This window comes from Prosopis cineraria, unplaced genomic scaffold (assembly GCF_029017545.1).
Source record: "Prosopis cineraria cultivar Desert tree isolate PC_DT_omini unplaced genomic scaffold, ASM2901754v1 PC1, whole genome shotgun sequence".
Taxonomy (NCBI): Eukaryota; Viridiplantae; Streptophyta; class Magnoliopsida; order Fabales; family Fabaceae; genus Prosopis; species Prosopis cineraria.
Genome location: NW_026555332.1, coordinates 54,537,276 through 54,550,510, shown reverse-complemented (window position 1 = coordinate 54,550,510; position 13,235 = coordinate 54,537,276). Strand labels below are relative to the sequence as shown.

Below are 13,235 nucleotides of genomic sequence, written 5' to 3'. Positions count from 1 at the left end.
GATTTATATGGGGATTAGTAGATAATTTTTTAACCTTTACAATTTTAAAATAATTTTTTCATTGAGTTGATAACTCTTACCATCAGTAGACACGTTATTTTTATGTTGAAGACATTGAATATCTGAAATTTTATTTTTATATGATTTTTCAATACATTATGTTTTGTTAATGAAATGATAGATGTGTTAATGAATGAAATTATTTAGAGAGAATTACGTTAAAATCTCACACAAAAAAAATTAATTATTATAAAATACATTGATAAATAAACTAAGACTATTGACAATACAATTCTTTCAATTTTTTATACAAATTTTAACAAGAGATGGTGTTTATATTTTTTAAGCAAAAACAATTGCCTACTTATAATCCAAAATTAGTGCTTGCTAGCCTTGTTTACTTTAATAACGCTATTGCATGATTGTAGAGAATTTATTTGAAAACTAATAATAAAAAGTATCAAGTTAGTTGTGAATAATATAGCCAAGAAAATAATTTTAACGTGTTTATTCCCTTTATTTAAAAATTTTTTGTTTATCCTCTTTAAACCAATATTTTCAAAACTAGACCGGATATTGAATCAAAAATGTTAGCGATTTGCATGATTCAATCGGATGATTAAACCAATGATATAATAATTAAATTAAAAAAATTATATATATATACACACACACACAGATATAAGAAATAAATATGAAATTGTCACTTAAATTAAAAATAAAATTAACTATTTTAAGTTTATCATAACTTAACAAATCACATAGTATAACATAATATCAATGATTAAAAAATTGATCATTTTTCTAAAAAAAATATTAAAAAGGCTTTTTTTAACAGTCTGATTTTTTACTTGATTCTGATTCTCAGTCCAACTGTTGATCAAAAGTGGCCCAATTTAGCCTACTCTCCAAATAATTTTTTCAACTTGATCAAGCCATTAGTCTAACCGATTGACAATCCAATCATTCGATTCAGTCTGACTTTTTAATCATTATTTTAAACAGAAACCCGAAAAAAGAGAGGTGGTATACCGGTTCAGGAAGAGCCGAAATAAATAAATAAATTGATATATAGATAGACGTGAAGAAGTGAGGTAATGGAGGGGTGTGGTATATTGTCAGTTAGTAATAATGTGGATGTGCATTATGCTGAAAGCAGCGTAACGTTATAAAGAAGAGCTGCATTATTAGACCCACCAGACCAGCCGTGGAATTATTTGCAATCTCCTCCGCCGCCCAAACGTCAGTTTATTGGAATATTATACCCAACTTGCTCACTCCTTTTCCCTCTCCTTCTGTTTCGATGCAACCCATAATTACCCTTCTTTGCTTTAATAGCTCTGTTTGGATGAAAATGGATCCATTTTCTCTTAGAGGAAAAAAAAAACAAGAGCGACCAAGATTCCTATAAAAGCTTTCTTCACAAAAAGATTCACTTGTCGTGCTTTATATGGAATTAATAGAGGTGAGGAAACGGGTCATAGACCATTGCAGGTTCGAGTTTAAAAGAGGTAAATTTGAAAAGCCTGTTTATATATTTAAGAAGAAGAAGAAGAAGAAGAAGAAGAAGAAGAAGAAGAAGAAGAAGAAGAACTCATGTTAGCAAATGAATACACAAAAAAAAAAAAACATATCTTTTTAAAAAATTTCTGATTCAATATTCGAACCATCATCTAGAATTAAATGATCCTGTTGTTTTACGACATGCCAGACAAGTTTTGGAATATAAAATTGATAAAATAATTCCGAAGTGCGTTGTGAAATTGAAATTCGCAAACTGAGTAAGACGGGCCAATGGGAGGAGAAGCATGGAATAAATCTGTTGACCAAGTACGACCGTTAATTACTGCGAGACCTGCCCCCTGATACACCCTGCGAGACACGGCAAAATGAAAACCACCTAATAAATTTATCACAATATACACACAAGTTTTGAATGTTTAACGTTTGAACAGAATATTGTCTCTCCGTTTATTTGAATATAGAAAGCTTCCAATAATGCTTATTCCGTAGAGAATTTTTAATCAAGTGGCCTTTTCTCTAATATGTGTAAGTTGTGATTTCACTGTCGTCTTGTGCGAACGTTGTTCTGTTGCGAACTAATCCATTCGCCATTAGCTCGCACTCTATCTGCCACGCATGGCCTATTACACTCCTATTTCTATTTTCTATTATATATTTTGTTATTATTATTTAGATCATTGTTATCGTTGCATGCCCGTGACGCCTGACGTTTAGGGTGGTTCGATCACTAATTTTAAAATTTTAAAGAATAATGCTTATTGAAAACCTGTATATGTAAATATTCTTATTCTTATTATTTCATAAACGGGATATAATCGCACCACGTGTCAATGATAATTAATGATCGTATTAAAATTCCGTCATGTATAAACAACAGTAGTGATATATATGTCATGATTTATTAGACGCTACACGAAATATACTTAGCAACGAAATCTCACCTATGTGAAGGTGAATATTTAAAAGGAACAATGACAGTTAATCTTTAAAATATTAAATTAATGACAGATAGGTTTACAATAAAATTTTTTTAAAAAATAAATTTTAACCAATTACAGATAGAGATTTCTCTTACAATCTAAGAGATATATATTGATATTTAAACACTAATTTATAATTAAAATTCTTGAATTTTTAATTCTCTCATCAATATCTTAGCTGTTATTAATTTAAAGTTATGAGATTGAATCGTTACTCTCTCTCTTTAAAAGAGGAAATATAATTTACATTACATTTCTAACGTCTTCGACTATTAATTCAGACTTAAATTTTGACCAATGACAACGTTTTTACCTTCAATCCGTGACAAGTAGTCATGATAGTTTTCTTATTCAGAGTAATACATTTCTAATAATTCTTTAATTAATTTAATAAATCATGCAGACCACATTTTCCTGAATTGAAATTAGAGAAAAAGGGGTTTTGACGGGGAAAAAGACAGAGAAAGGAGGACGGGGATCCACGTGGAGATAGCACCGCCCTAAAGGCGGAAAGGGCCCAAATGAACGAGAAGGTCGGTCATGAAATTGAAATGTGGGCCCCGTCGCCGCTTTCGTGAGAGATTTCAATTCTTTGTTTTAATTCCCTAAAGTCCACAATTTTATTTGAAAAAAAAAAATCAAACCCCTTGACCGTACTTAATAAATTAACAACTTCTTTTCTAGGATTCAATTCTTCACTCATAAAAACAAAGAATACTCTAAAATTAATCATCTGCTCTTTTATAAGAAATCCTGTTATGAAGAAATTAGATATTTTTATCAACAATGGATACCTTGAGCAACAAAAAAAAAAATTTTTAAATTCTAAACATTCATTTAAGATTAAAGATATTAAAGTCAATGGATAATTTTATATGGATAAATGAATAATTTCAACGGGGAATCAAAGGAGGTGGGAGGCAATAAAAAAAGTTTAGTTGATAATTTAATTTCACTTCAATACTCAGAATCTAAAATAAATTTTTAGACTTTAAAGGAACTTCTTTTCATTACGTGGGGTCTTAAACGAACTTCTCCCATTTTATTTCTTGTCTAGTTTAGAGAATAGACATTAAATTTAAAGGTGTTTAAATGTATGTTTTGCTTTGGTTTTAGGTTAAGACATAGATCAAATCAAACTAATCGATTTGTACCAAAAAATACACTTCATTTGTTTTTTATTGAGGTCAATATGATACAGTTTTTAGGTAACTTGATCCAAATTTTAATATCTTTTTAAGTATATAAGATCATATATTGTGGCTAAACATAATTTTTTACTCTCTCTCCTTTATTCTTACATTCTCAACTTTATTATTTATGAATGAAAATGAATATCATGTTTAGAATGAAAAAATTTAAATTTAGTTATTAATAAACACTAAAGTATATGCATTTGTACACAACATCATATGAATGTCATTACAAACTGTCTTGATACCTATAATGAAAAGTATATTGTTTAAAATAAAAAAGTAAAATTTATATCTAAAATTGTATAAAAGATCGTTCTTAGTATAATACATGTGTATACATTTGACCTTTAATACCAGAAATGATAAAGGAGTGGTTGATAATTCTATAGAAGCATATTAGGGCTCGGGTTGGACTTTGGTTGAAAATAACATTAAAAAAAAAAAAGCACCAATAGTCTAATATTTGCTATAAAATACATTTAAACATCTAAAAAGTATAGTTTAGGTTTGGTTAAAGTTTAAAGGAAAAAAGTTGAAAACTAGACAGAACTATTCATTTAAAAAATTATAAAGCCAAACTAAGTCTTACTAATGATTGATTTTATTTAATTTCTATCATATTGGTTTGGTATGATCAGTTTTACCCGCCATTAACCAAATTTATTGATTTCTCATTAAACCTTGAGTTGGCAATTTAACTAGAACTTTGGGATTTAAATTCAGATCAAACCAATTAATTGAATTGGTGAATCATTAAATTATCATTTTCATTGATTAGATCAAATGTCTTGTTTGTGACCAATGTATCACATTTTGACTATTAATTATTAAATTGGTGCATTTATTGATTCATTGATTAATTTGGTATTTGATGCCTTGTTTAAAACTAACATTTATTTGGCACTTACATTGTCCTAATTATAGCATCATTCATAATAAAATACATTCAAATTGATGCATTCAATTTGATTTCCTAACTTTTTTTAAAACAAAAGTTAGAGGTCTCTTTAACTGCAATATCATCAACTCATTACATCATAAAATTATATGGAAATATCACGCAAGGGCCCCTATAGTTTTTTAACATCAACAAAAGGATCCTACAAATCTAAAACATCATTGCATCCCTTGAGACCTACTTGGAAATTAGATTTGTGGAAAAATACCTAATTATCCTAGTTAAGTAAACGAGAAGCACAAATATCTACTCGTTATTAATGTACTTCGTCGTTAATACTCGAATGATTGATTGTTTAGTGGAGACTAACGCTTATATTATTATTATTATTATTATTATTACCTACTTAACAATTTTTAAAAATTATTCATGAATCAATAGGTGCTTGTTTGGTGCATGTAATTACTTGTCAAAACTTGAATAATTGTTTGGCACCAATGCTTGTACATGACTAAAACTAAAGGGGCAGGTTTAACTACAAAAAATACATCATTCACCGTCTCATCTATTAATTTTATACTCTGGGAATGTTATATTCTTCCAGCCACGATGCATCCATTGCAATATTTTAATAAATCTAATACAATATTAGCTCATTTAAATTGCAATAGAAAGTTACGGACAATACTAGCTGCTACTGTGCTACACCATAAATCCTTAACAAGAAACAAACAGAAATTGTGAATAGATGTCAAGAAATGTTGGAACTTCTAAGTATATTTACTCGAAATTTTAAACAAGAGAGATAATCATTGAACACAAGCAGGGAAAGTTTGGTCCACGGAAATTAAAATGTTCAAATAACAAAAAAAAAAAAATCAATACACACTTATAACAATAAATAAGCATGTGAAAAATAAAATTAAAAATACTAGTTCTCACTGTCTATATAAAAACTTTATTGGTTGATCTATAAATATTTCTATAGATGTTATTTAAACTTTGAGACATGTCTTGATCTTGATAAGTTTTTAATACACAGCTCACTTAAACTCTTCAGCACCACAAAATATGACTTCCTTTTAGTAATTAAACCAGTCTATGATGATATGATATTGGATGCTGAACTCTGAATCCAGCCAACTTTACTAGGCTTGATTAATTGATTTGCCATTCAAGGAATACTGTTTATCGGACACAGCAATTGACATGTTTGCTTGCTTGTTTGGTTATCTGAAAAAAAAAAAAAAAACACTGTGAATTTGAGCAATGGGTAGTTTATTAGAGAGGATTCATTCAGGTTAAGTAACGCAGTCGCTCATTTCATTGATGGATCTTACATAATAAATAGCAAAATTATTGCACGAGTTTTCATGCTCGCTGGAATGCAAGAAGAAGCTATGAGCAGCACAAGCCGCCCCTACATGGCACCAAGCAAGAAATCCAAAAACATCGATCATTTTTCAGAGACACTCGTTACGAAACTCATCAGTTAATAGCACCAATTATTTTCCTAGTTTTTGTTCACGTTTTAAAATGCAAGACTGAATTTTGAAAAAAACATAATTTTAAGTCCTATACATCTCTGTATTTTTTCCGGTATTCTATATTTCTATATTTTTTATATTTTAATATTTTAAGTTTCTTCACAAACAAAGTATAAGAATTTTAGAAAGACTTGAAACATCAAAAAAATAAAAGTACCAAAACTAAATGAACTGTAAAAAGTAAAATTGTTTAGAATCCGACACATCAAGAACGTGCTCTGTTTAGATGTTATAGTTTACAATAATATTAACAATTATATTAATTATGTTAATTGTCGGGTTCGTTGATGGACATATATTTTTTATTTTTGCCACCTTTCAGTGGTCTGGGCTGACTGCTGAGACCAAGCCCACGGGTGAATGATTTGGAGAGACGTGTACCAGTTACCCAACGACGTCGCATGTGATGTTCGCTGGTTATCGCGCCCAGTAGCTGCATCACTCCCTAGAACCCAAACCAAAGCAAGTGACAATAATAATAGATAATAATTATAATCAGGATAAAAGGGGGCACAATTGGAAATTCAAAAAATTAATAAGGCGGGAAAAAGAGCCGTTGTTGCCCAGGCCACTGAAATTTTGGCGCCAAAACCCAGTTCACTCGGTTTGGGCTGCCCGCGTAATCCCGGGCAGCTCCCTTTCTCCCTCTCTTTCTGCCTTCGCTTTTACCAAATTGACGGTGTTTCGCATTCGCTGCCTCACGGGTTCCCTCCTCTCCACCTTCTATATATTATTTCTCTCTTTCTTCTTCCCAAAAATTTCTTCCTGTTTTCTCTGCAATCACGAAAAGAAAAAAATCCCCAAAATAAACCGGTAAAAAAAAAAATTCTCTTTTTCTTTCTCTTGTTCCTTCGTATCAAATCTTCCCTCTCCTTTCTCTCCACAATCAGGCAAAGACCCTTTTCTCTTATTCTGTCTGTTATTCTTCATCGCTTCATTCTCTTTCTGATTCTCAGGCAAGAATCATTCTTTCCAATTCCATACTCGCTTTCCTTCATTCTCTTCACTTTCCTCTGTTTCGGCTAGTTCGATCAACGACGAGCCGTGTCTCTTTTTCTGTGGTATATTTGAAGATTTTGATATGGGGTTTTCAAAAAAGTCGCAAATAGAATCAGGGCTAGAATCAGAAGCGAAGAAGTGGGTAATTGCAGGTATTTCGGTACGGTCTCTGAAGCCCATAAACACGAAGCCGAGGGGGAAAGAGAACGAGGAAGACGATGAGGAAGCCTGTTCGACGACTCCGACGGCGAAAGAGGCAAGAATACAAGAAAAGTTGCCGTGCCCGCCGGCGCCGAGGAAGCCCCGACCATCACGGCGACACAACTTTAACGGCGTTCGAGAGTTTTTCACTCCTCCTGACTTGGAAACTGTGTTCAAACGCCATGTTGAGAAAGCCATCTGATTTCAGCTCATTCAACTAACAAAACGACGCTAGATTCAAGCTTGTCTGAGAGGAAAATGGTCCTGAAAAAGAGGGTTTTGTTATGTTTTATGTATTATTATTTTTTTTTCATTTTATGGCTCTGAATGCAAATTCCTCTCTGCTTCGAGTGCTACCTGGCAACAAGAACTTGTGTACAAAAGAAAAAAAATTGATATGTAGGGAAGCAGTATAGGCTAGTCTTTGATTTCCATTTTTTCCCCCGTTTCCTTTCTCGTTTGATGAAAGAGTATGTGGTCTAGTTCTGTTTTTGCTTAATGAGAAGTTTTCAATATTTCCAGTTCAAGCAAGCACATGCTTATTTTCTCAGCATTTCTGTTTTAGAGTTCCTCTCTGAAGACATGTAGCTGGGTTAGTTAGTTCTTTTCAGATCATGCAATTTCCTTATTTTTCCTCATGTCTCGCCTAAAAATGACCAAAAGTTGCCCAATAAAATGAAAAAGCAAGTCTTTAAGATGGTGGAAAAACACAAATTGATTGACGGAGAGAAAAACCTTGAAACTCTTGTTAATAGGTCAAGCATTTTTGTCATACTCCACCAATCTTCTTCCATATCCCACCTCTCCTTGAACCCTACGGTGAAGGTCAAGCCCCCCATAATACTTAGCTGATTATTAAAAACAAGAAATTCCAAGCACACGAGAATCCTATGTGATTCGTACTGTTTCAAGTTTCAAGCATCAAATGGTTTTTGATGAGTTTGATTTTGTTTTTGCTTCTTAAAAACGAGTGGATAACATTTTCGTGCATGCTTTTGTCAAAGTACTAGAATCTGCAACTGTTTATGAAGTAGACAGGACACGGTTTTGCTTGCATGACCAAAGAGCTTACCTAATCTTATCGAGGATGTAATTCAATTAATTACTAATTGTTTTGTAGGAAAGGGCTGTTCTAGGGATTAGAATTCTTTTAGTAAGAAAGCAAGCACACCACCACGTAGTAAAGTTCTGTAGGTAAATGAAGAAGTCTGTCTTTGTCAGGTTGTGGTCACTCTGATTCACACTTGGATGAGCAGTGGCAATTCATTCTACCGTGACGCTTGTGAATGGGCACCACACGAGACCTAAGAAAAACATTTCTCTTGCGTTTTTTACTTTTGACCTTGTTACGTGCTTCCTTCGAGGAAACAACATGAGACTTCAAGGATAACGCGTTTTTAGTTATTATATTATTAGTGTATTAATTTAAAACCAGAGAAATTTACTCCGTGACTGTCTTCAAGAATAAAGCGTGAACAAGAACTGTCAATCAATGAGATTCAAGATATAATGGAATAGGCAGATCAATATTCCTTTTTCCTGTTTGAAATAAAGGACAATGAAGTTCTCGGCCATGCATTTTTCCCCTTGGGTGGAACTCTTGTATGCAGTGACGTAGCTAAGACCTTTGGTTAGGGGAGTAATGATAAAACTAGTATCCTTAATAAAAGAAAGACATTTATATCTCTTCCAAATCAATTATTTATTTTCTTTCTTTATTTCCTATCCAATTTTTAATTGTAAATTCATAAGTGTAGCAAGTTAGAAAAAAACTTTCACCCAATTTACTCTTGAGTTTTGAATATTCATTATTTATCATTGTCTTTTTTTTTAACTAATTCCTGAGTAGTATTCAGGGCGAGGAGCGAGTCCATTTAGTCATATTAGATTTTTTTCTATTTTTTAAACAATTAATAAATAATATTGATATTTAGATATATTAAAATTGTGGGCCAATATCCATGAGGCTAAGTTAAAAATTTGAATAGATCTAGGCTAAAAAAGTAAGGCTGAAATGGGTTTAAAGTTTAAAAAATAAAAATAAAGAAATGTAAAGTATAATAAATAAAAAGTGCAAATTGTAAAATATAAAAACCTATACTTTTAAACATATCATTTTTTTCAAGTGAATGGACATGTGTCCCTTTTTAATTACATGTGACTCTACCATTGCTTGTATGTTATCATGTTGGAGGAGTAGATATACACGTTCATGAAGGAACAAGTGAATTTCATCATGAGATGAAATAGAATGGAACATATATACAACATCGTTTGTTGTTTTTGATTATGTAATGGAGTGACATGAAGTAGACAAAGAGTCATTTTCGGAAAAGATACACAATCTTGGAGGGTATGATGTTCATTAAATGAATCTTTTGGATTTGAGTAGGCTTATATGCTTGAGGGGAAGGCTGTGTGGGTTTGTCATTATGGAAAAGCTCTCAAACAGTCCTTCAAGTTATGTCCTCTTTTCATCAATTCACTCGTTTTGTGGGGACCCAATGTGACTATTGACCATAGAGTAGTCGTTCAACTTAATCATCACTAGATACATATAAGACATTTTAGTGAAGTTGGATGTATCCTTTTATGATAAGTAACAACTCAGGTGTTATATTCTCATTCTGAAAAAACATGATTTCACCTTTTAAGACATCTCAATTCGAGAGAGAGATTTATCAAGGCAAGGAATGAAGGGAACATGCATGTTTTAGTTCAGACTTCGAGGAGGTTAGGTAAGGAAGAGAATTGTTAGCTAGTGCTAGATGTTTATTAATTTGAATCGTCTTTTTTTTTTTTTAATTACATGCCAGAGTCATTCTATCTAAAGGGATTTATTTAATTTAGAATGTAACAGGAACGCTAAATATAAGTATTTCTTTTAATATGAAGTTAAACCATAATTTACTATGCTGTGAAGAATTAATCCACTATTACAAAAAAAAAAATCTTTGGACAAATGAGTGCCTTCATCAAAATGCTTGTGATAAAAAAAAATAAAAAAAAGCTCTTACAAGATGAGGTAGAGCTTAACAAAGTGCTTATTTATGGAAGTGATCTTGTAATTTGATCTTCTAGGAAAAAAATACTTCTATGATTTTTTTTTTTTTTTGTAGTAGCGATCTCTTCCGTCAGATCTAATTTCATTAGTAATTTGAATCTTTTAGGTAAAAAATAGTAGAAGAACAATGTCAAGATAAAATATATTATATTTTATATGCAATAAAGTTTTAAGCAAAAAAGAGGGTTTTATGAGTAACAAATTTGGAATGCCTTTGTTCAAATAAAATTGGAATGAGTTACCCTTAAATATTAAATCATTAAAAAAAAAAGTAAGCTTAACTAATAAGATAGGGAACATTGGTTATTTATGAAACAAATTGATATATCTTATTTTGGCCATTAATGTAGTATTATAAACCATTTATATATAAAAATAATCAAATCACTAAATCTAACTAATTTTATATGTACAATATAATTCATCATTATTAATATAATGAACATAGCATCCTAAAAACACCATATCATGTGCATTGCATGGGAAAAAAATATAGCTATATTATATTATATTATATTATATGACTCCATTTTTAATTTTTGTTTTTATAATTGTAGAAAATTTATCCTAAAGTCTTCCAATTAGCATCTTTCTTCCTTTTCCTTTTTATAATTCTTATAGTATCTAATATTATTGATTAATTCACATTTGAGTTAGCCTAAACTCCGGTTGAAAAAAAAAAACTCCTAATATATATATTTTGTCTTTCACAAGATTCGGATTAAGTCCTAATAAACAATATTGTTTTAAATGTCAATGGTTGAAATTTTGTAAACAGAATTAAAAGAAGTAATAGATAAGCATGTTTTACAGGCTAAATTGCTAGCTCAGCTCATCCCACGTGACTGGTTGCTTGCTCGGTCTCGTGAAGGGACATTCACGAATCACGGAACATAAGACAAATAATAGCCTGAGAGATTATTAATTAATTAGTAGTTATTAATTAGGATCATAATTGATAAACGTTGCCTAATAGACTGATAGATACAGTGACATGTCACTTGTCATCTCAAATTAAAAAATAATTTTCACAAATCAAGGTCTAAGAAACACACCTGAACATTAATTTCTTATATGTTATCCCGTTATGTAAAGCTAGAATGCGAAACTCACGCATTTATACATGGAATATAAGGCGAGTTGCGTTATGTATAATTTACAAATGTTACAGTCTCGTTTCTTTTATATACACGGCCATCTAGGTTCAAGCTATTGATCGAGCAAATGAAATGATATATTGTTTAAATTTAACTAGAAAATGATCCATGGGATTAATGACAAATTTACCTATTTCCGCCCTCCTTTTATGTTTGTCTTTGGGCATTATGAAAAGTTTTTGCTTAATAGAATGCAACTCTTATTAGGCCAGAACTAGCTTCATCTGATTCTAAAAGGTCAAATGTTTAATAAAAAATAACATAACATTTAAGTATTTGATTAATAATTTTTCAAATTACATGATGATATATCAAAAATTAGCCTTTCTTTTTTAATAAAGAAAGCTCAATATCCCTCTTTCTTGTCATTAAAATCATTTGAAAGATATTATATATTAAACTCTTGACAATATATTCTCTTTTCAATATATACATGCAGAATGGGTTAGTCAATTACTCATAACATGATAAATCAATGTTTGAATCTAATTAGAAGTGTGTTTATGATCAGTATTTAATTGTGCTTCAAACAAAATTGTATCCAATGGAAATACCTTTGCACAAAAAAAAAAAAATATTCATCAACCATCTTATTGCAATGTATAGTCTTGATAGTGTTCATAGCTTGAAAAAAACCTTGGTAGCAAATTAACAAAACAAATAACCTTTTTATAAGGCATTTTTTAAGGAGTTGGATGTTAAAAAATATAAAATATTTTTAGTCTTTTGAAGTGTAATTATTATATTTTTTTAAAAGTGCTCATATTGATAAATACTTTTATGTTTATTGTAGGGTGTTGAATATGGATAAATATGAAAAGATATGATTAATTTAAAAGTAAATAACTACTTTATTAAAATAAAATTTAATTAAAAATATCTTATATATTTAAACGAATGGAGTATTAACCTTTAGGCATATATTTAAGTTGGATTGATTTAAATTTTATCCAACAGGAATCCCACCGCTTCCCCCCGTAAAAGGCAAAGCAAAGTCATAACTAGCAAATTCTACAAAATACAATTGATAGGCATATCATTGTATTGATATTCCAAACAATAGTTAACCAAAATGTTTGGGTAGGTTGGTATTAATTTATAACACAATAATTGGTCTTGAATCTATTTAGGTCAAATTCAACTACCTACACTAATGATGCACAAATAATGGAACAAATGATGAGATTTATATGAAAGGGGACTAGCAACCTAATGCACAAGTAATAACTATATAAAGTATAATGCTCTATGTGAAACTAATTTAAAACAAACCAATAATGCTCATAAAACATAAAAGTTGAAAGTGAGATCAAATACTCATCCATTGTGTCTGCATATTTTCATATAACATGGACTTGAGACAAATAAAACATAAATTTAGTTTGTCCCCCTTACTAAAATATTGACATACTTTTATTTCCGTGAAAGCTTTAAATTTTACCTTTATGGCTTATGAATTTTTAAGCCAAAGACTATGATCACAAGTAAATAGAAAAGAGTTTTTTGGGGATAAAAAAGTTGCATGAAAAAACTATTATTTTAATAATAACTCGTTATTGTCTTACAATTGTTTTATTTTTGTACATGTTTAAAAATATAAACACCTTATTTTACTTAATAACTGTAACTTGTGGAAAAAAATTAAAAATGTATAAATATAAAATAAATT

The 13,235-nt window shown here is 30.5% G+C and overlaps 1 protein-coding gene across 1 annotated transcript; it reads left to right on the top strand.

The window, feature by feature from the left end:
- The first annotated feature begins 6,838 nt into the window (after positions 1 to 6,838).
- Positions 6,839 to 7,872, top strand: LOC129294161 (cyclin-dependent protein kinase inhibitor SMR6-like). The gene has a single exon (XM_054932338.1). The coding sequence runs from the start codon at positions 7,227 to 7,229 to the stop codon at positions 7,545 to 7,547; it is 321 nt and encodes a 106-aa protein (XP_054788313.1). The 5' UTR covers positions 6,839 to 7,226; the 3' UTR covers positions 7,548 to 7,872.
- The last annotated feature ends 5,363 nt before the right edge of the window (positions 7,873 to 13,235 follow it).